Below are 26,785 nucleotides of genomic sequence, written 5' to 3' on the forward strand. Positions count from 1 at the left end.
CTCTCATAGCGGTTACTGGAAATGACACACGGGAGGCGGTCGAAAGGCAAATGTCCAAAAATAATGTGCTGTAGTTATGATTCACCTGGAAGCCACATTTTGATCAGATTTATAAAAACCAGACAACACTTAGCCTATAGGGTCTTTTCAGTAATGGGACGCAGTATCAAACGGTCTGAGAGAATATCGTTAATGTGTTGAAGCCTGGTGGTGTGTTGATTCCGTCTACCAGTCCGGGTGAGCTGCTGCTGTATCGTGGGACGACCGGGATCAGAGCGGACGGACGTGGTTCTGTCCATATCCACACGAGTAGAAGTTTAGCGCCGTGATTCATTTTTTTTGGCCCGCGTGTTAGTGCAAAGAGACGCATCTATATTTCCCTAATGAAAATTACTCTTTGGAAGGGTTCCCGGGTCGTGACAGAGATGATGTCGAGTAAAAGTGTGGAATGGCTTCAAGAGGAACTTGAGTCCGGGCTCGGGGTGAGCTCGCTACTGCTGCTGGACTGCCGATCGCACGAGCTCTACGAATCTTCACACATAGAGTCGGCCATCAATCTGGCGATTCCCGGTTTGATGCTGCGGAGACTAAAGAAGGGGAATCTACCGATCCGGTCCATCATTCCCAACAACGAGGATAAGGAGAAATTCGTAAAGCGGTGCAAAACGGACATGATTCTTCTCTACGACGAGGCCACTACGGACTGGCAGGAGACCGGGCTGGTGAGCTCTGTCCTCGGCTTGCTGCTGCAAAAGCTCCGGGATGACGGCTCCAAGGCTTTTTACCTGGAAGGTGAAAGTTCGCTTCTTTGCTCTTTAATTGTGATATTTCCGTATTCTATTCTACACTCTTGGAAAAAAGGTGCAGTCTCGAACAAAATGATTTTTCGTTATTCCCAAAGGATAACCCTTTAGAGAATCATTTTGGTTCCAGATAAATCCCCTTTGGGTTCCATGTTGAACCTTTTTTAAAGAGGGTTCTACATGGAACGAAAAAGTGTTCTCCTATGGGGACAGTCAAATAACCCTTTTATAACCCTTTATGTTCTAAGAGTGTATAATATATTATGTTCTAGACTACCTGTTAGCCTACGAATCCACTATAGCCCAAACTATGTTCTATTCCTCAGCCTGGTCTCATAGACTAGACGTAACATACTAAATTCAGTGTCTGGATTTACGTTTCCTATGATATATTATGTTTGGTATGGTTACATAAGACAAGAGGTTGCTAAAGGCAAAAATGAAAGGAGGGTGGTTGGTCGGGCAGATAACGTCTAGTAATCCAAAGGTTGTGTGTTCTAATCTCATCACATGCAATATTAGCTACTTTGCAACTTCTTAGCGTGTTAGCTAACCTTTCTCCTAACTCTAACCATAACCCTTTTAGTTAACCCTAACCCTTTCTCCTAACTCTAACCATAACCCTTTTAGTTAACCCTAACCCTTTAACCTAATTCCTAACCTTAACCCTTTTAGTTAACCCTAACCCTTTCTCCTAACTCTAACCTTAACCCTTTTAGTTAACCCTAACCCTTTAACCTAATTCCTAACCTTAACCCTTTTAGTTAACCCTAACCCTTTCTCCTAACTCTAACCTTAACCCTTTCAGTTAACCCTAACCCTTTCTCCTAACTCTAACCTTAACCCTTTAACCTAATTCCTAAGCTTTGTCTTAAATAACCAGGGATGCAAACTAGCCAACTTTCAGTGAAATTCGCCATTTTGAATCCAAAATAGGTGACCTACGTGATTTGTGTAGATCCAATGATAAACCCTTTTGGGGTAGGGGGCGGAGCAATACTGGCTGTGTCCAAGGCTCAGCCAATCGTTCACATAACAACAGAATGCAGCGCAGCTGAAGAAAGAAGAGGAAACCAACTGACTAGTTACAGCATCAGCGAGCCTCTGGAAAGGCAGCTTGTCAGTTACAGCAGCACGTCCCCTGAACGATAACGACGAGGTAACGGTAGGGGAGAAGGTTACATACAGCAGCACGTTCCCTGAACGATAACGACGAGGTAACGGTAGAGGAGAAGGTTACAGCAGCACGTCCCCTGAACGATAACGACGAGGTAACGGTAGAGGAGAAGGTTACAGCAGCACGTCCCCTGAACGATAACGACGAGGTAACGGTAGAGGAGAAGGTTACAGCAGCACGTCCCCTGAACGATAACGACGAGGTAACGGTAGAGGAGAAGGTTACAGCAGCACGTCCCCTGAAAGATAACGACGAGGTAACGGTAGAGGAGAAGGTTACAGTAGCACGTCCCCTGAAAGATAACGACGAGGTAACGGTAGAGGAGAAGGTTACAGCAGCACGTCCCCTGAACGATAATGACGAGGTAACGGTAGGGGAGAAGGTTACAGTAGCACGTCCCCTGAACGATAACGACTAGGTAACGGTAGAGGAGAAGGTTACAGCAGCACGTCCCCTGAACGATAACGACGAGGTAACGGTAGAGGAGAAGGTTACAGCAGCACGTTCCCTGAACGATAACGACGAGGTAACGGTAGGGGAGAAGGTTACAGTAGCACGTCCCCTGAAAGATAACGACGAGGTAACGGTAGAGGAGAAGGTTACAGTAGCACGTCCCCTGAAAGATAACGACGAGGTAACGGTAGAGGAGAAGGTTACAGTAGCACGTCCCCTGAAAGATAACGACAAGGTAACGGTAGAGGAGAAGGTTACAGCAGCACGTCCCCTGAACGATAACGACGAGGTAACGGTAGGGGAGAAGGTTACAGTAGCACGTCCCCTGAACGATAACGACGAGGTAACGGTAGAGGAGAAGGTTACAGCAGCACGTCCCCTGAACGATAACGACGAGGTAACGGTAGAGGAGAAGGTTACAGCAGCACGTTCCCTGAACGATAACGACGAGGTAACGGTAGAGGAGAAGGTTACAGCAGCACGTTCCCTGAAAGATAACGACGAGGTAACGGTAGAGGAGAAGGTTACAGCAGCACGTTCCCTGAAAGATAATGACGAGGTAACGGTAGGGGAGAAGGTTACAGCAGGGCGTCCCCTGAACGATAACGATGAGGTAACGGTAGAGGAGAAGGTTACAGCAGGGCGTCCCCTGAACGATAACGACGAGGTAACGGTAGAGGAGAAGGTTACAGCAGCACGTCCCCTGAACGATAACGACGAGGTAACGGTAGAGGAGAAGGTTACAGCAGCACGTCCCCTGAACGATAACGACGAGGTAACGGTAGAGGAGAAGCCCGACCACGGAGACGGGGGTGAGAAGGTGATGATGCATACTTCATGAGCTGTAACCGAAAAACAACTGACATTTGGAAAGTTTGAGGTGAGGGAGAAAGTGTGGTGGAACGAGTATTTTAAGTATCTTGCTAGCTGGATCGAATTCTCCGCTAGCTAGCCAGAGAAATGTTGAGCAACATTAGCCAACTTTACTGATCAAATAATTGAGTTTATGTTGGTGAAAATTTTTCTTGCTAATAAAGTCTGACAGCTAATGTTAGCTAGCTAACGTTACAACATGAAACGAGCAAACATTAGTAACCTAACTAATTTGTCATAGTATTAACTGGTAAATGACTCCTTGCCGTTCCTCAAGTTATAGCACGTTACTAAACCCCGGCAATCTGTGTGAAAATAAGAATTTGTTCTTTAATAACTGCCTAGTTAAATAAAGGTAAAAATAAATAAAAATAATGTTAACTAGTTAACGAACTAACTACTATCTGTGAACTAATGTTTTCCCTCTACACTATGTGGTTCATTTTCAGAATGAGAGAATTAGGTGAAAATGAGGCGTTGCTTGTTAAACAGGTGGATTCAGGGACCAAGTGTAGCTGGAGCCTCACCTGGTTTAAGCTGGATGGCCACTATAGAGGTGAAAGGAGCAACACACACGTTCCCTCTTTCTCACTTCTTCAATACAGTGGATAAAAGGGTTGTCAGATGTTAGTCTCTCCCTGAAAGAGATCAATTATGCCAACAAAGGGTCTCATGCTCTGCTGGCACGTTGTAGAACAGATGTCCACAGGCAGAAAGTGTACAATGTAATAATGTGTAGCCCAAAGATATTGCTTTTGTTGTGTTGAAATTGACAGTAACACGTGTGCTAGGCCGTTCTGCCATTGAACAAGGCAGTTAACCCACTGTTCCTAGGCCGTTCTGCCATTGAACAAGGCAGTTAACCCACTGTTCCTAGGCCGTTCTGCCATTGAACAAGGCAGTTAACCCACTGTTGCTAGGCCGTTCTGCCATTGAACAAGGCAGTTAACCCACTGTTGCTAGGCCGTTCTGCCATTGAACAAGGCAGTTAACCCACTGTTCCTAGGCCGTTCTGCCATTGAACAAGGCAGTTAACCCACTGTTGCTAGGCCGTTCTGCCATTGAACAAGGCAGTTAACCCACTGTTGCTAGGCCGTTCTGCCATTGAACAAGGCAGTTAACCCACTGTTCCTAGGCCGTTCTGCCATTGAACAAGGCAGTTAACCCACTGTTGCTAGGCCGTTCTGCCATTGAACAAGGCAGTTAACCCACTGTTCCTAGGCCGTTCTGCCATTGAACAAGGCAGTTAACCCACTGTTGCTAGGCCGTTCTGCCATTGAACAAGGCAGTTAACCCACTGTTCCTAGGCCGTTCTGCCATTGAACAAGGCAGTTAACCCACTGTTCCTAGGCCGTTCTGCCATTGAACAAGGCAGTTAACCCACTGTTGCTAGGCCGTTCTGCCATTGAACAAGGCAGTTAACCCACTGTTCCTAGGCCGTTCTGCCATTGAACAAGGCAGTTAACCCACTGTTCCTAGGCCGTTCTGCCATTGAACAAGGCAGTTAACCCACTGTTCCTAGGCCGTTCTGCCATTGAACAAGGCAGTTAACCCACTGTTCCTAGGCCGTTCTGCCATTGAACAAGGCAGTTAACCCACTGTTCCTAGGCCGTTCTGCCATTGAACAAGGCAGTTAACCCACTGTTCCTAGGCCGTTCTGCCATTGAACAAGGCAGTTAACCCACTGTTCCTAGGCCGTTCTGCCATTGAACAAGGCAGTTAACCCACTGTTCCTAGGCCGTTCTGCCATTGAACAAGGCAGTTAACCCACTGTTCCTAGGCCGTTCTGCCATTGAACAAGGCAGTTAACCCACTGTTCCTAGGCCGTCATTGTAATTAAGAATCTGTTCTTAACTGACTTGCCTCGTTAAATAAAGATACTAATGTTACCACTGGATTACAGCCCAAGTTATAAAGTCGCTAAATCAAGACAACCGTATGATACTAATTATCTATTTGTTTTCCTTTCAACAAGTTACACTATTCTTTTCCATTCTAGTCTGTATCATATTAAAGTTGTAAAATAATTGTTGTCTGAATGAAAAGTCAATGGATGGCAGCCATGTTTCCTCTGCCATAATATACAGTATTAAGATATTTTTAAAAATACTGCTCTTTATTTTCTCAAACGCTTCAAAATAAACCAGTTATATTTTGGTTTAGTGGTTGGTTTAGTTTTTGTATTGTCTAGGTGTTCACCCTGTCTAGGGTTTTTGTATATCTATGGGGTTTTTGTATTGTCTAGGTGTTCATCCTGTCTAGGGTTTTTGTATATCTATCGGGTTTTGCTATTGTCTAGGTATATGTAGGTCTATGGTGGCCTGATTGGAATCAATCTGTAGGCAGTGTTGGGAATGATCCATTCTTCTTCTATTGTCTTAATAGTCGCTTATTTCCTACTCTGTCACAGTAGTAAGAATCACAATGGTTCAAGCCCTTTAACTTTCGACTGTTAGACCAATCTAATCGAGTAAACATGCTATATGTGTCACGCCCTGACCTTAGTTATCTTTGTTTTCTTTGTTATTTTGGTTAGGTCAGGGTGTGACATGGGTGGTTGGTTTAGTTTTTGTATTGTCTAGGGTTTTTGAATATCTATGGGGTTTTGGTTTGTCTAGGTACAGTGCCTTGCGAAAGTATTCGGCCCCCTTGAACTTTGCGACCTTTTGCCATATTTCAGGCTTCAAACATAAAGATATAAAACTGTATTTTTTTGTGAAGAATCAACAACAAGTGGGACACAATCATGAAGTGGAACGACATTTATTGGATATTTCAAACTTTTTTAACAAATCAAAAACTGAAAAATTGGACGTGCAAAATTATTCCCGGTCGACTGTAAGGGCTGTTATTGTGAAGTGGAAACTTCTAGGAGCAACAACGGCTCAACCGCGAAGTGGTAGGCCACAGAAGCTCACCCCCGAGTGCTGAAGCGCGTAAAAATTGTCTGTCCTCTGTTGCAACACTCACTACTGAGTTCCAAACTGCCTCTGGAAGCAACGTCAGTAAATTAACTGTTTGTTGGGAGCTTAATGAAATGGGTTTCCATGGCCGAGCAGTCGCACACAAGCCTAAGATCACCATGGGCAATGCCAAGCGTCGGCTGGAGTGATGAATCACGCTTCACCATCTGGCAGTCCGATGGACAAATCTGGGTTTTGGCGGATGCCAGGAGAACACTACCTGCCCCAATGTATAGTGTCAACTGTAAAGTTTGGTGGAGGAGGAATAATTGTTTGGGGCTGTTTTTCATGGTTCGGGCTAACATTATTGCATACAATGACATTGTAGATGATTCTGTGCTTCCAACTTGGTAGCAACAGTTTGGAGAAGGCCCTTACCTGTTTCAGCATGACAATGCCCCCTGTGCACAAAGCGAGGTCCATACAGAAGTGGTTTGTCGAGATCGGTGTGGAAGAACTTGACTGGCCTGCACAGAGTCCTGACTTTAACCCTATTGAACACCTTTGGGATGAATTGGAACGTTGACTGTGAGTCAGGACTTATCACCCAACATCAGTGCCCGACCTCACAATTACTTGTGGTTGAATGGAAGCAAGTTCCCCCCCAGCATTGTTCCAACATCTAGTGGAAAGCCTTCTCAGAAGAGTGGAGGCTGTTATAGCAGCAAAGGGGGGACCAACTCCATATTAAAGCCTTCCCAGAAGAGTGGAGGCTGTTATAGCAGCAAAGGGGGCCCCAACTCCATATTAATGCCTATGATTCCATCGGCAGGTGCCCACATTCTTTTGGTTATGTAGACAGCACACAGTGTAGAAGTAGTTCCATATCTTGGCCCCGTTTCCCAGGGCGATGGAATGTAGGCTCATTGGTGTTTTTAACGATGCTTCTTTCGTACGACGACCGAATATGTAACATGCGTTTCTCAAAACACCGTTCAGAAAGAACATTCGTCAATGCTGTATCGTTGAGGCACGTTGTTTTAATAGTGAATCGATAGAAAGACAGCTCTGCTCTCGGATCAGTTTTCTCCATTTAAATCTTACCGTAACATTATAATTATTCCACAATACTGACGACGGTCCAGTTCCTAGAAAGATATTATCACGTATGATTGCACATATTCATGCGGCTTATTCTAATGCTTACCCTATAATAATGAAAAGAAAATCTAAATTTGGCACATTATTGCGCACGTTAGGCTAAAAGTCATGAAATATATTGAGACAAATTACAGACAGTAGCCTACAAGTAGCAATGTAGAACTCAATTGATTTAACATGACAGTAGCCTACAAGTAGCAATGTAGAACTCAATTGATTTAACATGACAGTAGCCTACAAGTAGCAATGTAGAACTCAATTGATTTAACATGACAGTAGCCTACAAGTAGCAATGTAGAACTCAATTGATTTAACATGCAATGTAATTCAATATGATTTACAAATATATAGGCCTATAGCCTACTGAATTTACATGTTAATGCTTTCATCTCAGGTCTATTCATTTGAAGCATCCTTTTTATACGTCGCTTGTTTGTATTAATTGCAAAGACTTGGGCAACTTTCTATTGGTAGTCAACTTTGTTCTAAAGTTATGGCGGTCATAGCGGATAAACCGCGTGATTCCACGTTTAGCGGAGATGTTCCGTGTATTAAGTGACGCGCGGCGGGGAGAAAATGCATTTTTAACGATACATTTAGCTGTTCTACCAGCGGTCTGACGCGGGCGTTAGATTACGAGCGTTTTCAAATGCAACGTTAATAACCAGGCTTTTTGGGAAACAGCTCGGAGATGTAACGATGCTCCTACGAACTTTCTAACGATTAATTTAACCTTAAGATGTTTTTGGGGAAACGGGCCTATGAAATGTTGAAGAAGTGGAAACATGGGATGTACAGTAATCCCATTCCCAAAACATCAGTGTTTGAGATGGGTTTATTATTGTGTTATAGGGTTTAATGTGCTAACGTATCAGTATACATTTATTTTACCGTCATGTAGGAAGTAGACCCGTTTCCTGTCTAGCACATATAACTAGTATCTGGTTGTTCTTGGAGTTTGTTTCGCCATTTTGAATTGGTACATGCTGTTCACACCTTTCGGTCAGTATTCTGGTAGATCTCTGTTCATGCTATCATTTATCACACACACAGACGATATTCCAATTTGCACATGGGACAATAAAGCTATAATCTATTCTAATTTCTCTGTATTGTATTTATAGAATCGCTGGAATGACGTGTCACAGAACCTTTCTCATATTGTGATTCTGACCCATCTGTGTTCCTGTTCTTTCCAGCAGTTCTCTTCTGTTCTATTTGATTTGATTCTATTCTAAAACGTCTCTTTTGTTCTTTCCAGCAGTTCTCTTCTGTTCTATTTGATTCTATTTGATTTGATTTTATTCTAAAACGTCTCTTTTGTTCTTTCCAGCAGTTCTCTTCTGTTCTATTTGATTCTATTTGATTTGATTTTATTCTAAAACGTCTCTTTTGTTCTTTCCAGCAGTTCTCTTCTGTTCTATTTGATTCTATTTGATTTGATTCTATTCTAAAACGTCTCCGTTGTTGTTTCCAGGTGGATTCAACAAGTTCCAGACAGACTACCCAGAACACTGTGAGATCAACCTTGACTGTTCCTGCCCCAGCAGTTCCCCGCCTGCGTCCGTCCTGGGGCTGGGGGGGCTGAGGATCAGCTCTGACTGTTCCTGCCCCAGCAGTTCCCCGCCTGCGTCCGTCCTGGGGCTGGGGGGGCTGAGGATCAGCTCTGACTGTTCTGATGGGGAGTCATCAGACAGAGAACCGGTCAGCGCCACCGAGTCCGAGGGCAGCCCTCTCCCCAACAATCAGCCTGCCTTCCCGGTCCAGATCTTACCGTACCTCTACCTGGGCTGTGCCAAAGACTCCACCAATCTGGACATCCTGGGGAAGTATAATATTAAGTACATCCTGAACGTCACGCCCAACCTGCCCAACATGTTTGAACACGACGGAGACTTCAAGTACAAACAGATCCCCATCTCCGATCACTGGAGCCAAAACCTCTCGCAGTTTTTCCCAGAGGCCATTTCTTTCATTGGTGAGTTGTGGCAGTAGCCTGCTCATTTGAATGTTGTTCAATCACAGATCAGGTGGAGTTCAGAGTCTTTTCATTCTTGTCTTGTGTTGTAATGTTCGTTTGCGTAATGTTTTATGAACCCAGGTCAGAGTTGATTCATTTGAAAAATTGTTTCCTCAGCTCATCCCACCAACATTCAGGTTATATAACTATAAAACTCAATTAGGCAGCGATAGATTCATTAAGTTGTTGGCTTAAAAAATAGATGCACAAGTACAATAACAAAGCTTATAACTCAAAACATATATAGTATAGACCTATGAGTCAGCAACTTAAGCTAACAAAACCTCAGATGTATCATCCTTTAAGAAACAACTGTGATCTCTTTCTGAGCGGTTTGTGGTATTTCCTGCTACACGCCTCATTTCACACCATGAACGCTATGAGTCATGACTTGATCTGAGTCGCTCTAGCGTTGGAGGGATTATATCATCAAATCACAGTGTGGGCCTTTAATTAACTCATCAAAAGTCGGCCAACAGGTTTCTAGCACACTCATTATACAACAGAAGGGAATCTGTGAATGAAGTAGGTCAGGTCATTTAGAGAGGCACTGTGAATGAAGTAGGTCAGGTCATTTAGAGAAGCACTGTGAAGGAAGTAGGCCAGGTCATTTAGAGAGGCACTGTGAATGAAGTAGGCCAGGTCATTTAGAGAAGCACCGTGAAGGAAGTAGGCCAGGTCACTTAGAGAAGCACTGTGAATGAAGTAGGCCAGGTCATTTAGAGAAGCACTGTGAAGGAAGTAGGCCAGGTCACTTAGAGAAGCACTGTGAATGAAGTAGGCCAGGTCACTTAGAGAAGCACTGTGAATGAAGTAGGCCAGGTCATTTAGAGAAGCACTGTGAAGGAAGTAGGCCAGGTCACTTAGAGAAGCACTGTGAATGAAGTAGACCAGGTCATTTAGAGAAGCACTGTGAAGGAAGTAGGCCAGGTCATTTAGAGAACCACTGTGAATGAAGTAGGCCAGGTCATTTAGAGAACCACTGAATGAAGTAGGCCAGGTCATTTAGAGAAGCACTGTGAATGAAGTAGGCCAGGTCATTTAGAGAACCACTGTGAATGAAGTAGGCCAGGTCATTTAGAGAACCAGTGTGAATGAAGTAGGCCAGGTCATTTTCACCAGCACTGTGAATGAAGTAGGCCAGGTCACTTAGAGAAGAACTGTGAATGAAGTAGGCCAGGTCATTTAGAGAAGCACTGAGAATGAAGTAGGCCAGGTCGTTTAGAGAAGCACTGTGAATGAAGTAGGCCAGGTCATTTAGAGAACCACTGTGAATGAAGTAGGCCAGGTAATTTAGAGAAGCACTGTGAATGAAGTAGGCCAGGTCATTTAGAGAAGCATTGTGAATGAAGTAGGCCAGGTCATTTAGAGAAGCACTGTGAATGAAGTAGGCCAGGTCATTTTGACCAGCACTGTGAATGAAGTAGGCCAGGTCATTTAGAGAAGCACTGTGAATGAAGTAGGCCAGGTCATTTTGACCAGCACTGTGAATGAAGTAGGCCAGGTCATTTTGACCAGCACTGTGAATGAAGTAGGCCAGGTCATTTAGAGAAGCACTGTGAATGAAGTAGGCCAGGTCATTTAGAGAAGCACTGTGAATGAAGTAGGCCAGGTCATTTAGAGAACCACTGTCAATGAAGTAGGCCAGGTCATTTAGAGAAGCACTGTGAATGAAGTAGGCCAGGTCATTTAGAGAAGCACTGTGAATGAAGTAGGCCAGGTCATTTTGACCAGCACTGTGAATGAAGTAGGCCAGGTCATTTAGAGAACCACTGTGAATGAAGTAGGCCAGGTCATTTAGAGAACCACTGTGAATGAAGTAGGCCAGGACATTTAGAGAACCACTGTGAATGAAGTAGGCCAGGTCATTTAGAGAACCACTGTGAATGAAGTAGGCCAGGTCACTTAGAGAAGAACTGTGAATGAAGTAGGCCAGGTCATTTAGAGAAGCACTGTGAAGGAAGTAGGCCAGGTCATTTTGACCAGCACTGTGAATGAAGTAGGCCAGGTCATTTTGACCAGCACTGTGAATGAAGTAGGCCAGGTCATTTTGACCAGCACTGTGAATGAAGTAGGCCAGGTCATTTAGAGAAGCACTGTGAATGAAGTAGGCCAGGTCATTTTGACCAGCACTGTGAATGAAGTAGGCCAGGTCATTTAGAGAAGCACTGTGAATGAAGTAGGCCAGGTCATTTAGAGAACCACTGTGAATGAAGTAGGCCAGGTCACTTAGAGAAGCACTGTGAATGAAGTAGGCCAGGTCATCTTGAACACTGCGAAGACTGAATAATGAAGGATAGCCTTACTTGTTGACCACCCACACACCACCTCCCTCGCATGTGCAAGCATTGCAAAATTAACACAAACGTTATTCTATTCGAAAAATACACCTTTTAGAACAGCAGAATTGTGAAGCAACATAAACATAGACATAGACACATGCATACAAACACACGATAACATTCGTACCATACACACATGGATCTTGTGTTATAGATATGTGGTAGTAGAGTAGAGGCACACACTTAGTCTGTTAGGAATGTAATGTTATTGATCTGCCTTAATTTTGCTGGATCCCAGGAAGAGTAGCTGCTGTCTTGACAGGAACTAATGGGGATCCATAATAAACCCCAGGAAGAGTAGCTGCTGCCTTGACAGGAACTAATGGGGATCTATAATAAACCCCAGGAAGAGTAGCTGCTGTCTTGACAGGAACTAATGGGGATCCATAATAAACCCCAGGAAGAGTAGCTGCTGCCTTGACAGGAACTAATGGGGATCCATAATAAACCCCAGGAAGAGTAGCTGCTGCCTTGGCAGGAACTAATGGGGATCCATAATAAACCCCAGGAAGAGTAGCTGCTGCCTTGGCAGGAACTAATGGGGATCCATAATAAACCCCAGGAAGAGTAGCTGCTGCCTTGGCAGGAACTAATGGGGATCCATAATCAATACAATTGTTGCACCCACACTACTTGCACGCGTCAACGAGCGTCTGCTTAGCCAGGCGCAAAATAGAAATGTGTTCTATTTGTGACGCTTGGAGCGCTGCAAGTCCCGCCTGTCCCATCTCCTCATTGGTTTTTAGGAGCGTATACCTACCTGGGTGATTGAAAGATAAACTGAGGTCCACTCCAGTTGCTGGTGGTAATGCACCTTAATGTTGGTTGCCAACCGCCATATAAAGTCAACAGAAGAAGAAGCCTGAAGGAGGAGAGATTACTAGAAACTAACTAGGTTGACCCTTTTATCTGTTGATTAATTGTCGGAGTAGAGGACCTTGTGCATTTCAGGTAAAATAACAACCCTATGTTTATATCCCAGGACAAATTAGCTAGCAACAGCAAGCTAGCTAGCTAAATTCCAATCAATGTTTAATACTTATCGACCTGTCCCCAAATTAATATAGTTGGTTCAGAGTTAATTTTGACATTTCAACCTGCGTGTCCTGATCTCGTCTGGGTGGACAAAGTCGGCATGCGCCCGATGGCAGACGCACGTTCTCAGTCTGGTCTGCATGTTACTTTGTAATGAATGATGGATAACTAGGGTTGTTTGGCTGATGAATGATGGATGGCTAGGGGTTCATAGCGTTGGGCCAGTAACTGAAAGGTTGCTGGTTCGATTCACTGAGGTAACTCGGTGAAAAGTCTGTCTGTACCCTTGAGCAAGGCACTTAGCCCTAATTGCTCCTGTAATTCGCTCTGGATAAGAACGTCAGCTCGGTAACTAAAATATAAATGCAAGATAAAAACGTCCGGGGAAACAGTGAAGAAATACAGTTTAACCTTTTAATTAGTTTAACATCCATGACTTGAAAAGTAGTGCACTATATAGGGAATAGGGCTCTGGTATAAAGTAGTGCACTATATAGGGAATAGGTCTCTGGTATAAAGTAGTGCACTATATAGGGAATTGGGCTCTAGTCTATACTAGTGCACTATATAGGGAATAGGGCTCTGGTCTAAAGTAGTGCCCTTTATAGGGAATAGGGCTCTGGTCTAAAGTAGTGCCCTATATAGAGAATAGGGACTCTGGTATAAAGTAGTGCACTATACAGGGAATAGGGCTCTGGTATAAAGTAGTGAAAGAATTATAACAGAGAGGTTTGTTTTGTAATATTTTCTTAGGACTATTTCAGTATTTCAGACCAGACTATTTGACAATAGTTTCAGTATTTCAGACTAGACTATTTGACAATAGTTTCAGTATTTCAGACCAGACTATTTGTGGTTAGTTTCAGTATTTCAGACCAGACTATTTGTGGTTAGTTTCAGTTTTTAATTAATCAGTGTACAACTAGACGAATACCCAGGGTATTCCCCTCATCAGCTTCAAGGGAATGTGGAATTTTGGTTTGGCTCTGGAATATATATCCTGAGCCGTGTTTGTTTTGAAAGTGCCACAGTTAAGAAACCCACTATGACATGTGAAAGGTTTCGAGTCAGAGTTTGAGGGTCTTGGTCAATCGCTGGAATGTGTGGTAGCAGGGATTGCTGCTCCACTTTTAGGGAAATATGTAAAGCTACTGTAGTTAGTTAGGGCCTGTTAATGAGTTACTTTGGGCCTGTTAGTTACTTTGGGCATGTTAGTTACTTTGGGCCTGTTAGTTGCTTTGGGCCTGTTAGTTGCTTTGGGCCTGTTAGTTGCTTTGGGCCTGTTAGTTGCTTTGGGCCTGTTAGTTACTTTGGGCCTGTTAGTTAGTTAGGACCTGTTAGTTAGTTAGGGCCTGTTTGTTAGTTAGTTAGGGACAGTTAGCTACACTCAAATCAAATCAAATGTATTTGTCACATACACATGGTTAGCAGATGTTAATGCGAGTGTAGCGAAATGCTTGTGCTTCTAGTTCCGACAATGCAGTAATAACCAACAAGTAATCTAACAATTTCACAACAACTACCTTATACACACAAGTGTAAAGGAATGAATACGAATACGTACATAAAAATATATGAATGAGTGATGGCCGAACGGCATAGGCAAGTTGCAGTAGATGGTATCAAGTGCAGTATATACATATGAGATGAGTAATGTAGGGTATGTAAACATATAAAAGGGGCATTGTTTAAAGTGTCTAGTGATACATTACATCAAGATGGCAAGATGCAGTAGATGGTATAGTGTACAGTATATACATATGAGATGTGTAATGTAGGGTATGTAAACATTATATAATATAAAGTGACTAGTGATAAATTGATTACATACATTTTTCCATTATTAAAGTGGCTGGAGGTGAGTCAGTATGTTGGCAGCAGCCACTCAATGTTAGTGATGGCTGTTTAACAGTCTGATGGCCTTGAGCTAGAAGCTGTTTTTCAGTCTCTCAGTCTCTGCTTTGATGCACCTGTACTGACCTCGCCTTCTGGATGATAGCAGGGTGAACAGGCAGTGGCTCGGGTGGTTGATATCCTTGATGATCTTTATGGCCTTCCTGTAACATCGGGTGGTGTAGGTGTCCTGGAGGGCAGGTAGTTTGCACCCGGTGATGCGTTGTGCAGACCTCACTACCCTTTGGAGAGCCTTACGGTTGTGGGCGGAGCAGTTGCCGTACCAGGCGGTGATACAGCCCGACAGGATGCACTCGATTGTGCATCTGTAAAAGCGTGTGAGTGTTTTTGGTGACAAGCCAAATTTCTTCAGCCTCCTGAGGTTGAAGAGGCGCTGCTGCGCCTTCTTCACCACGCTGTCTGTGTGGGTGGACCAATTCAGTTTGTCCGTGATGTGTACGCCGAGGAACTTAAAACTCTCCACCCTCTCCACTCTGTCCCATCAATGTAGATAGGGGGCTGCTCCCTCTTTTGTTTCCTGAAGTCCACGATCATCTCCTTTGTTTTGTTGACATTGAGTGTGAGGTTGTTTTCCTGACACTACACTCCGAGGGCCCTCACCTCTTCCCTGTAGGCCGTCTCGTCGTTGTTGGTAATCAAGCCTACCACTGTAGTGTCGTCGGCAAACTTGATGATTGAGTTGGAGGCGTGCATGGCCACGCAGTCGTGGGTGAACGCACCCTTGTGGGGCCCCAGTGTTGAGAATCAGCGCGGGTGGAGATGTTGTTACCTACCCTCACCACCTTGGGGTAGGTAACCTACCCTCACCAACTGGGTCCTGGCCCGTCAGGAAGTCCAGGACCCAGTTGCACAGGGCGGGGTCGAGACCCAGGGTAATGATGAGTTTGGAGGGCACTGTGGTGTTAAATGCTGCACTGTAATCGATGAACAGCATTCTTACATAGGTATTCCTCTTGTCCAGATTGGATAGGGCAGTGTGCAGTGTGATGGCGATTGCGTCGTCAGTGAACCTATTGGGGCGGTTAGACACTAGAAGGAACCAGAGTTTAAACATCTAGCTCCTAGTTATACACTAGAAGGAACCAGAGTTTAAACATTTAGCTCCTAGTTATACACTAGATGGAACCAGAGTTTAAACATCTAGCTCCTAGTTATACACTAGAAGGAACCAGAGTTTAAACATCTAGCTCCTAGTTATACACTAGATGGAACCAGAGTTTAAACATCTAGCTCCTAGTTATACACTAGAAGGAACCAGAGTTTAAACCTCCGGGTCTTAGTTAGACACTAGAAGGAACCAGAGTTTAAACATCTAGCTCCTAGTTATACACTAAAAGGAACCAGAGTTTTTCCTGACTAGACTCCATTAGTTCTACTGTCTGTATTTGTCTAGACACACTAGAGTTAATTTATATACACTATATATACAAAAGTATCGGGACACCCCTTCAAATTAGTGGATTTGGCTATTTCAGCCACATCCGTTGCTGATAGGTGTATAAAATCGAGCACACCGCCATGCAATCTCCATAGACAAACATTGGCAGTAGAATGACCTTTTCTGAAGAGCTCAGTGACTTTCAATGTGGCACCATCATAGGGTAGCACTTTTCCAACAAGTCAATTTGTAAAATGTCTTCCCTGCTGGAGCTGCCCCGGTTAACTGTAAGTGCTGTTATTGTGAAGTGGAAACGTCTCGGAGCAACAACGGCTCAGCCACGAAGTGGTAGGCCACACAAGCTCACAGAACGGGGCCACTGAGTGCTAAAACGTGTAGCTCGTAACAAATGTCTGTCCTCGGTTGCAACACTCGCTACCGAGTTCCGAACTGCCTCTGGAAGCAACGCCAGCGCAATAACTGTTTTGTCGGGAGCTTCATGAGATGGGTTTCCGAGGCCGAGCAGCCGCACACAAGCCTAAGATCACCATGCGCAATGCCAAGCGTCATCTGGAGTGGTGTAAATCCCGCCACCATTGGACTCTGGAGCAGTGGAAACGCGTTCTCTCCACCAACTGTCAGTCTGACGGACAAATCTGAGTTTGGAGGAAGAGGACTAATGGTCTGGGGAGGGAGGGAGGGGAAGGAAGGAAGGAGTAGGGGTTGAAAGAGAGTGGGACTGACTTACTTTGCGGTATCCTTTGAAGCACTAATGGCTTGATAGTGCAGAGTGTTGCACCAGATAAAACCCAGGAACAACATCTAGGTTGTGAATAATGGATCATCTATATCAATGACTATGTCCCAAATGCACTACTTTTAAAAATGGGCCCTGGTCAAAATTTGTATACACATTTTTAATATGGGCCTGGTGTCTTGAGATGTAGCTTCAATATATCCACATCATTTCCTCCCTCATGATAAAATCTATTTTGTGAAGTGCACCAGTCCCTCCTGCAGCAAAGCACCCCCACAACATGATGCTGCATCCCCGTGCTTCACGGTTGGGATGGTGTCTTCGGCTTGCAAGCCTCCCCCTTATCCTCCTAACATAACGATGGTCATTATGGCCGAACAGTTCTATTTTTGTTTCATCAGACCAGAGGATATTTCTCCAAAAAGTACCATCTTTGTCCCCATGTGCAGTTGCAAACCGTAGTCTGGCTTTTATATGGCTGTTTTGGAGCAGTGGCATCTTCCTTGCTGAGCGGCCTTTCAGGTTATGTCGATATAGGACTAGTTTTACTGTGGATATAGATACTTTTGTACCTGTTTCCTCCAGCATCTTCACAAGGTCCTTTGCTGTTGTTCTGGGATTGATTTGCACTTTTTGTACCAAAGTACGTTCATCTCTAGGGGACAGAACGCTTCTCCTTCCTGAGCGGTATGACGGCTGCGTGGTCCCATGGTGTTTATACTTGTGTACTATTTTTTGTACAGATGAACGTGGTACCTTCAGGCATTTGAAAATTGCTCCCAAGGATGAACCAGGCTTGTTGATATCTACAATTATTTTTCTGGGATATTGGCTGATTTCTTTTGATTTTCCCATGATGTCAAGCAAAGAGGCACTGAGTTTGAAGGTAGGCCTTGAAATACATCCACAAGTTCAACTCCAATTGACTCAAATGATGTCAGTTAGCCTATCAGAAGCTTCTAAAACCATGACATCATTTTCTGGCATTTTCCAAGCTGTTTAAAGGCACAGTCAATTTAGTGTATGTAAACTTCTGAACTGTGATACAGTGAACTATAAGTGAAATAATCTGTCTGCACAAAGTAGATGTCCTAACCGACTTGCCAAAACTATAGTTTGTTAACAAGAAATGCGTGGAGTGGTTGAAAGGCGAGTTTTCATGACTCCAACCTGAGTGTAAGTAAACTTCCGACTGTTGTTTTGAATATAGGTAATTTATTTCTGAATATAGTTAATTTAGTTCTGAACGTGGGTCATTTAGTTCTGAACGTGGATCATTTAGTTCTGAATATAGGTAATGTAGTTCTGAACGTGGGTCATTTAGTTCTGCATATAGGTAATGTAGTTCTGAACGTGGGTCATTTAGTTCTGAATATAGGTCATTTAGTTCTGAACGTGGGTCATTTAGTTCTGAATATAGGTCATTTAGTTCTGAACGTGGGTCATTTAGTTCTGAATATAGGTCATTTAGTTCTGAATATAGGTCATTTAGTTCTAAACGGGGGTAATTTAGTTCTGAATATAGGTCATTTAGTTCTGAATATAGGTCATTTAGTTTTGAATATAGGTCATTTAGTTCTGAATATAGGTCATTTAGTTCTGAATATAGGTCATTTAGTTCTAAACGGGGGTCATTTAGTTCTGAATATAGGTCATTTAGTTCTGAATATAGGTCATTTAGTTCTAAACGGGGGTCATTTAGTTCTGAATGTGGGCGATTTAGCTCTGAAAGTGGGTAATTTAGTTCTGAATATAGGTAATGTAGTTCTGAACGGGGGTCATTTAGTTCTGAACGGGGGTCATTTAGTTCTGAATGTGGGCCATTTAGTTCTGAATGTGGGCGATTTAGCTCTGAAAGTGGGTCATTTAGTTCTGAACGTGGGTAATTTAGTTCTGAACGGGGGTAATTTAGTTCTGAACGTGGGTCATTTAGTTCTGAAAGGGGGTCATTTAGTTCTGAACATGGGTAATTTAATTCTGAATATAGGTCATTTAGTTCTGAACGTGGGTGATTTAGCTCTGAAAGTGGGTCATTTAGTTCTGAACGTGGGTAATTTAGTTCTGAACGGGGGTAATTTAGTTCTGAACGTGGGTCATTTAGCTCTGAAAGTGGGTCATTTAGTTCTGAACGTGGGTAATTTAGTTCTAAACGTGGGTAATTTAGTTCTGAATGTGGTTAATTTAGTTCTGAAAGTCGGTCATTTAGTTCTGAATATAGTTCATTTAGTTCTGAACGTGGGTCATTTAGTTCTGAATATAGGTCATTTAGTTCTGAACGGAGGTAATTTAGTTCTGAACGTGGGTAATTTAGTTCTAAACGTGGGTAATTTAGTTCTGAATGTGGTTAATTTAGTTCTGAAAGTCGGTCATTTAGTTCTGAATATAGTTCATTTAGTTCTGAACGTGGGTCATTTAGTTCTGAACATTGGTAATTTAGTTCTGAACGTGGGTCATTTAGTTCTGAATATAGGTCATTTAGTTCTGAACGTGGGTAATTTAGTTCTGAACGTGGGTCATTTAGTTCTGAACATGGGTAATTTAGTTCTGAACGTGGGTCATTTAGTTCTGAATATAGGTCATTTAGTTCTGAATGGGGGTCATTTAGTTCTGAATGTGGGCCATTTAGTTCTGAACGTGGGCGATTTAGCTCTGAAAGTGGGTCATTTAGCTCTGAAAGTGGGTCATTTAGTTCTGAACGTGGGTAATTTAGTTCTGAACGGGGGTAATTTAGTTCTGAACGTGGGTCATTTAGTTCTGAAAGGGGGTCATTTAGTTCTGAACATGGGTAAATTAGTTCTGAACGTGGGTCATTTAGTTCTGAATGTGGTTCATTTAGTTCTGAACGTGGATCATTTAATTCTGAATATAGGTCATTTAGTTCTGAACGTGGGTGATTTTGCTCTGAAAGTGGGTCATTTAGTTCTGAACGTGGGTAATTTAGTTCTGAACGGGGGTAATTTAGTTCTGAACGTGGGTCATTTAGCTCTGAAAGTGGGTCATTTAGTTCTGAACGGGGGTAATTTAGTTCTGAACGTGGGTCATTTAGCTCTGAAAGTGGGTCATTTAGTTCTGAACGGGGGTAATTTAGTTCTGAATGTGGTTAATTTAGTTCTGAATGTGGGCGATTTAGTTCTGAACGTGGGCGATTTAGCTCTGAAAGTGGGTCATTTAGTTCTGAATATAGTTCATTTAGTTCTGAACGTGGGTCATTTAGTTCTGAATATAGGTCATTTAGTTCTGAACGGAGGTAATTTAGTTCTGAACGTGGGCCATTTAGTTCTGAACGTGGGCGATTTAGTTCTGAACGTGGGCGATTTAGCTCTGAAAGTGGGTCATTTAGTTCTGAACGTGGGCGATTTAGCTCTGAAAGGGGGTCATTTAGTTCTGAACGTGGGCGATTTAGCTCTGAAAGGGGGTCATTTAGTTCTGAACGTGGGTAATTTAGTTCTGAACGGGGGTAATTTAGTTCTGAACGTGGGTCATTTAGTTCTGAAAGTGGGTAATTTAGTTCTGAACGTGGGTACTTTAGTTCTGAACGGGGGTAATTTAGTTCTGAACGTGGTTCATTTAGTTCTGAAAGGGGGTCATTTAGTTCTGAACATGGGTAATTTAGTTCTGAACGTGGTTCATTTAGTTCTGAACGTGGGTCATTTAGTTCTGAACGTGGGTCATTTAGTTCTGAATGTGGGTCATTTAGTTCTGAACGTGGGTCATTTAGTTCTGAACGTGGACGATTTAGTTCTGAAAGTCGGTCATTTAGTTCTGAACGTGGGTCATTTAGTTCTGAACGGGGGTCATTTAGTTCCTCCAGAAAATATTCACACTTTTTCCACATGTTGTGTTATAGCCTGAATTTAAATTGGATTAAATATAGATTTTGTGTCACTGGCCTAAACACTTTACCCCATAATGACAAAGTGGAATAATTGTTTTTTGAAATCTTTACAAATGTCTTGAGTCAATAAGTATGCAACCCCTTTGTTTTAAGAAAAAACCTCCAGTGTTTAACATGAGTTTTGAATGACTACCTCATCTCTGTAACCCACACATACAATTATCTGTAAGGTCCTTCAGTTGAGAAGTGAATTTCAAACACCTATTCAACCACAAAGACCAGGGAGGTTTTCAAATTCCTTGCCAAGAAGGGCACCTACAGTGGCTTGCGAAAGTATTCACCCCCCTTGGCATTTTTCCTATTTTTGTGGGGTTTGTATCATTTGATTTATGCAATATGCCTACCACTTTGAAGATGCAAAGTATTTTTTATTGTGAAACAAACAAGAAATAAGACAAAAAAAACAAAGAACTTGAACGTTCATAACTATTCACCCCCCAAAGTCAATATTTTGTAGAGCCACCTTTCACAGCAATTACAACTGTAAGTCTCTTGGGGTATGTCTCTATAAGCTTGGCACATCTAGCCACTGGGATTTTTGCTTCAAGGAAAAACTGCTCCAGCTCCTTCAAGTTGGATGGGTTCCGCTAATGTACAGCAATCTTTAAGTTATACCACAGATTCTCAATTCGATTGAGGTCTGGGCTTTGACTAGGCCATTCCAAGACATGTTTCCCTTTAAACCACTCAAGTGTTGCTTTAGCAGTATGCTTAGGGTCATTGTCCTGCTGGAAGGTGAACCTCCGTCCCAGTCTCAAATCTCTGGAAAACTGAAACAGGTTTCCTTCAAGAATTTCCCTGTATTTAGCACCATCCATCATTCCTTCATTTCTGACCAGTTTCCCAGTCCCTGACGATGAGAGGTGTTGGCTTTGCGCCAGACATAGCGTTTTCCTTGATGGCCAAAAAGCTACATTTTAGTCTCATCTGACCAGAGTACCTTCTTCCATCTGTTTGGGGAGTCTCCCACATGCATTTCGGCAAACACCAAAAGTGTTTGCTTATTTTTTTCTTTAAGCAATGGCTTTTTTCCTGCCTCTCTTCCGTAAAGCCCAGCTCTGTGGAGTGTATGGCTTAAAGTGGTCCTATAGACAGATACTCCAATCTCCGCTGTGGATCTTTACAGCTCCTTCAGGGTTATCTTTGGTCTCTTTGTTGCCTCTGATTAATGCCCTCCTTGCCTGGTCTGTGAGTTTTGGTGGGCGGCTCTCTCTTGGCAGGTTTGTTGTGGTGCCATATTCTTTCCATTTTTTAATAAGGGATTTAATTGTGCTCCGGGGGATGTTGAAAGTTTCTGATATTTTTTTATAACCCAACCCTGATCTGTTCTTCTCCACAACTTTGTCCTTGACCTGGTCTTCATGGTGCCGCTTGCTTGGTGGTGTTGCAGACTCTGGGGCCTTTCAGAACATGTGTATATATACTGAGATCATGTGACACTTAGATTGCACACAGGTGGACTTTATTTAACTAATTATGTGACTTCGGAAGGTAATTGGTTGCACCAGATCTTACTCAGGGGCTTCATAGCAACGTGTGAATACATATGCAGGAACCACCTTTCCATTTTTTATTTATTTTTTAAACAAGTTCTTTTTTTTCATTTCACTTCACCAATTTTGACTATTGTGTGTATGTCCATTACATGAAATCCAAATAAAAATCCATATAAATTACAGGTTGTAATGCAACAAAATAGGAAAAACGCCAAGGGGGATGAATACTTTTGCAAGGCACTGTACTAAACATTATTGGTGGAACAGACATTGACTATCCCTTTGAGCATGGTGCAATAATTAATTACACTTTGGATGGTGTATCAATACAACCAGTCACTACAAAGATAGAGACGTCCTTTCTAACTCAGTTGCCGGAGAGGAAGGAAACCGCTCAGGGATTTCACCATGAGACCAAGGGTGACTTTAAAACAGTTACAGAGTTTAATGGCTGTGATAGGAGAACTGAGGATGGATCAACAACATTGTAGTTACTTCACAATACTAACCTAAATGACAGAGTGAAAAGAAGGAAGCTTGTACAGAATAAAAATATTCCAAAACACGTATCCTGTTTGCAACAAGGCACTAAAGTAACACTGATAAAAATGTGGTAAAGCAATTAACTTCTTGTCCTGAGGACAAAGTGTTATGTTTGAGGCAAATCCAATACAACAAATTACTGAGTACCACACTCCATATTTTAAAGCATAGTGCTGGCTGTATCATGTTATGGGTATGCTTGTAATTGTTAAGGACTGGAGAGTTTTTCAGGATAAAAAATAAATGGAATGGAGCAAGGCACAGGCAAAATCCTAGAGGAAAACCTGGTTCAGTCTGCTTTCAACCTGACACTGGGAGATGAATTCACCTTTCAGCAAGACAATAACCTAAAAAGTTGTTGTAGCTGTTCTCTCATTATAAACTCCTGAAACCAGAGGTGGAGTTGTTGTAGCTGTTCCCTCATTATAAACTCTAGAAACCAGACAGGTGGAGTTGTTGTAGCTGTTCTCTCATTATAAACTCCAGAAACCAGAGAGGTGGAGTTGATGTAGCTGTTCTCTCATTATAAACTCCAGAAACCAGAGAGGTGGAGTTGATGTAGCTGTTCCCTCATTATAAACTCCTGAAACCAGAGAGGTGGAGTTGTTGTAGCTGTTCCCTTTAAATATTTCTGAACACTCAAAGGCTTCACACAAGTTCAATAAAGTAAGTCAAACTAATTTATGTTGCATTAAAAACACCTCAAACTCATCTTTACCTTCTCTCTTCCAGATGAAGCTCGTTCCAAAAAGTGTGGTATCCTGGTGCACTGCCTGGCAGGGATCAGTCGCTCGGTAACGGTCACCGTGGCATACCTGATGCAGAAGCTCAACCTGTCGCTCAACGACGCCTACGACTTCGTTAAACGCAAGAAGTCCAACATCTCTCCCAACTTCAACTTCATGGGTCAGCTTCTGGACTTTGAGAGAACGTTAGGGCTCAATAGCCCATGTGACAACCACACCTCCACCAATGACCAGCTGTTCTTCACCACGCCAACCAATCATAACGTGTTCCAGCTCGACACGCTGGAATCTACATGAAAAGGAGGAGGGGCGAGACTTGAGCGGCCAACTTGGATGTGAATGTTTATCTTCTGATCGTCAGAGGCTGGCTGGCTTTGACAGCGGATAGTCTGGGATGGTGGATGGACATGGGAAGAGGACAGGGGCAGAACAGACGCCTAATGGAAGTCTGATTGGCTCGTTGGATCATTGGTCTATCAGAGAGGAAGAGGAGGAAGCTCTTCTGTTTCATCTCCACAGTGGTTTGGGAAGCGCCTTATCTTGTCATCTCTTTGACCAGCCTGTTATTTTATGTCTAAGGAAGGAAGAAGTCCTAGATGTAGACTGATTCATGCTGCAGAACAGAACTGTACAGAGAATCATACAAAGATGTGTAACGCAGATAGATGGATCTGTTGCAGTCATTCATTGATTCATTGTCGTCCTCTTGGACAAGCTCCTCATCAACAACGTCTTGATGATGATGTGTTGGAGGGTCTTGGATTCACCCTTATGGAGCTGGTCTCTATTGAATGTTGGTCAAATTTTTTTTAACAAACTTAAGTTATTATTAAAACAAAACACAAGTCTGTTCAAGTGATGCTAATAACAATGTAATTACAAGTACGTATTATCAGTATGAATGTATGTATGTATGTATGTATGTATGCATTTGTATATTTGAATATATTTACACGCAAATGTATGTCTACTACTACTACTACTACTACTATACTCTTACCTGTACAAAAACACACTGACAGCTGAAGGAGATATTATAACTAAAGAGAAAACAGACCAACAGAAAGTAACCTTTTGATAATATTCTGGTTGTTTTTGTCATTTCTTTTCTATGTTTGTAAAGATGACCTAATGCAGTTTGCACAGTGAAGCCTATCGTTTCTTGGCACTTGCGAGAGAGAGAGACATTGAGAGAAAGACATAGAGAGAGAGACATTGAGTGAGAGAGAGAGAGAGACATTGAGAGATAGAGAGACATTGAGAGAGAGAGACATTGAGAGAGAGAGTGAGAGATTCAGAGAGGAACATTCAGAGATTGAGGGATATTCAGAGATTGAGGGATATTCAGAGAGGGACATTCAGAGATTGAGGGATATTCAGAGAGGGACATTCAGAGATTGAGGGAAGAAAAGGGACATTCAGAGATTGAGAGAAGAAGAGGGACATTAAGAGATTGAGGGAAGAAAAGGGACATTCAGAGATTGAGCTGGGTGAAGCACTTAATTGAAAGCTTAGTTCCTTAATTGTATATGAAAGATAGTATGCATCCCAAATGTCCCCCCTACTCCCTACATCAGGGATATTCAACTCCTACCCTACGAGGTCCGGAGCCTGCTAGTTTTTTGTTCTATCTGATAACGAATTGCACACCTGGTGTCCCAGGACTAAATCATTCCCTGATTAGAGGGAAACAATGAAAACATGCAATGGAACTGTCTTCCAGAGTTGAGTTGGAGAGCCCTACGTAGTGCACTACGGGTCTTCCAGAGTTGAGTTGGAGAGCCCTACGTAGTGCACTACGGGTCTTCCAGAGTTGAGTTGGAGAGCCCTACGTAGTGCACTACGGGTCTTCCAGAGTTGAGTTGGAGAGCCCTACGTAGTGCACTACGGAGGAAATAGGATGCCATTTGGAACGTAGATTCATTATTTTGGTTTAAGCAAAGATCCCAACATCCTCCGAAAGAGTTGTAATCTTGGGAACAATCACCCTGCATACATATTATATTACTCTAAATGATTATATTATATTAGGAATCAAATATTAGTTCAGTTCTCTACATGAGTATGCTACTGTGTGCTCTCTACCCGTGGGGTGGTGGGTGACTACACAGGGAAAGAGTTGGTTGTGAATAGGTTGGAAAATGTTTTCTAAATTTCCATGTTTTCCCCCCCAAAAAAATCCTGGTTTGGAGATTTCCATATTGAGACAACAAGCAGAACATCCAGGAATCGTTCTTCAAGGTTTTTATGGAAAACCTGGGAATTGTAGAAAATGACTGTAATTTTGCAACCCTAGTTGGGAGGTTGTTCGGTTGTTTATTTACCAGTTGGAAGACGGACGATGACATCAGTTTTTTTCTTACTACTATTACTGCTGTCGGTCTGTCTGCCTGTCATGTATAGACCCCGTTCACACCGACGACTTTATTACATCTGTAATCTGTATAGCTGAAGGTTGTGCAACCTAAATGAAAGGACATTTCCCATTGAGCCGACATATGGAGTCTCTGCAAACACGGGAACATTGCCTTTAGATTTCAATCACGCTGAACTTCAGCCATACAGATGGAACCCAGACCTTAGGTTGCACAACTGATGTACAACGCATTTGGTACAACGGTTGTGATACAATTTATATATTTTCCTAATACTTCATGCTGAAAAATCCTCTGTTGTATCACAACCGTTGTACCAAATGTGTTGTACAACAGTTGTACGACTCGAGTGTGGGGTCATATAGAGGAGAGGAAGGTTGTTAGCATTAGCTATTATAAGAGGTTATAAGCTGTAGCTGTTAAAAGCTGTAACTGTAGCTATTATAAGAGGTTATAAGATATAGCTGTTGGAAGAGGCTATAAGCTCTAGCTGTTGGAAGAGGCTATAAGCTCTAGCTGTTGGAAGAGGCTATAAGCTCTAGCTGTTGGAAGAGGTTATAAGCTCTAGCTGTTGGAAGAGGCTATAAGCTCTAGCTGTTGGAAGAGGCTATAAGCTCTAGCTGTTGGAAGAGGTTATAAGCTCTAGCTGTTGGAAGAGGATATAAGCTCTAGCTGTTGGAAGAGGTTATAAGCACTAGCTGTTGGAAGAGGTTATAAGCTCTAGCTGTTGGAAGAGGCTATAAGCTCTAGCTGTTGGAAGAGGCTATAAGCTCTAGCTGTTGGAAGAGGTTATAAGCTCTAGCTGTTGGAAGAGGCTATAAGCTCTAGCTGTTGGAAGAGGCTATAAGCTCTAGCTGTTGGAAGAGGCTATAAGCTCTAGCTGTTGGAAGAGGCTATAAGCTCTAGCTGTTGGA

At 42.8% G+C, this 26,785-nt stretch overlaps 1 protein-coding gene across 1 annotated transcript; it reads left to right on the forward strand.

Annotated features, from left to right (window-relative positions):
• On the forward strand, positions 1–24,632 carry LOC115126560 (dual specificity protein phosphatase 7-like). The gene is made up of 3 exons (XM_065002112.1): positions 1–792; positions 8,848–9,348; positions 23,483–24,632. Exons 1-3 carry the CDS (start codon positions 384–386, stop codon positions 23,791–23,793), a joined length of 1,221 nt encoding a protein of 406 aa, XP_064858184.1. The 5' UTR covers positions 1–383; the 3' UTR covers positions 23,794–24,632.
• The last annotated feature ends 2,153 nt before the right edge of the window (positions 24,633–26,785 follow it).

This window comes from Oncorhynchus nerka, linkage group LG15 (assembly GCF_034236695.1).
Source record: "Oncorhynchus nerka isolate Pitt River linkage group LG15, Oner_Uvic_2.0, whole genome shotgun sequence".
In the NCBI taxonomy this organism is placed as follows: domain Eukaryota; kingdom Metazoa; phylum Chordata; class Actinopteri; order Salmoniformes; family Salmonidae; genus Oncorhynchus; species Oncorhynchus nerka.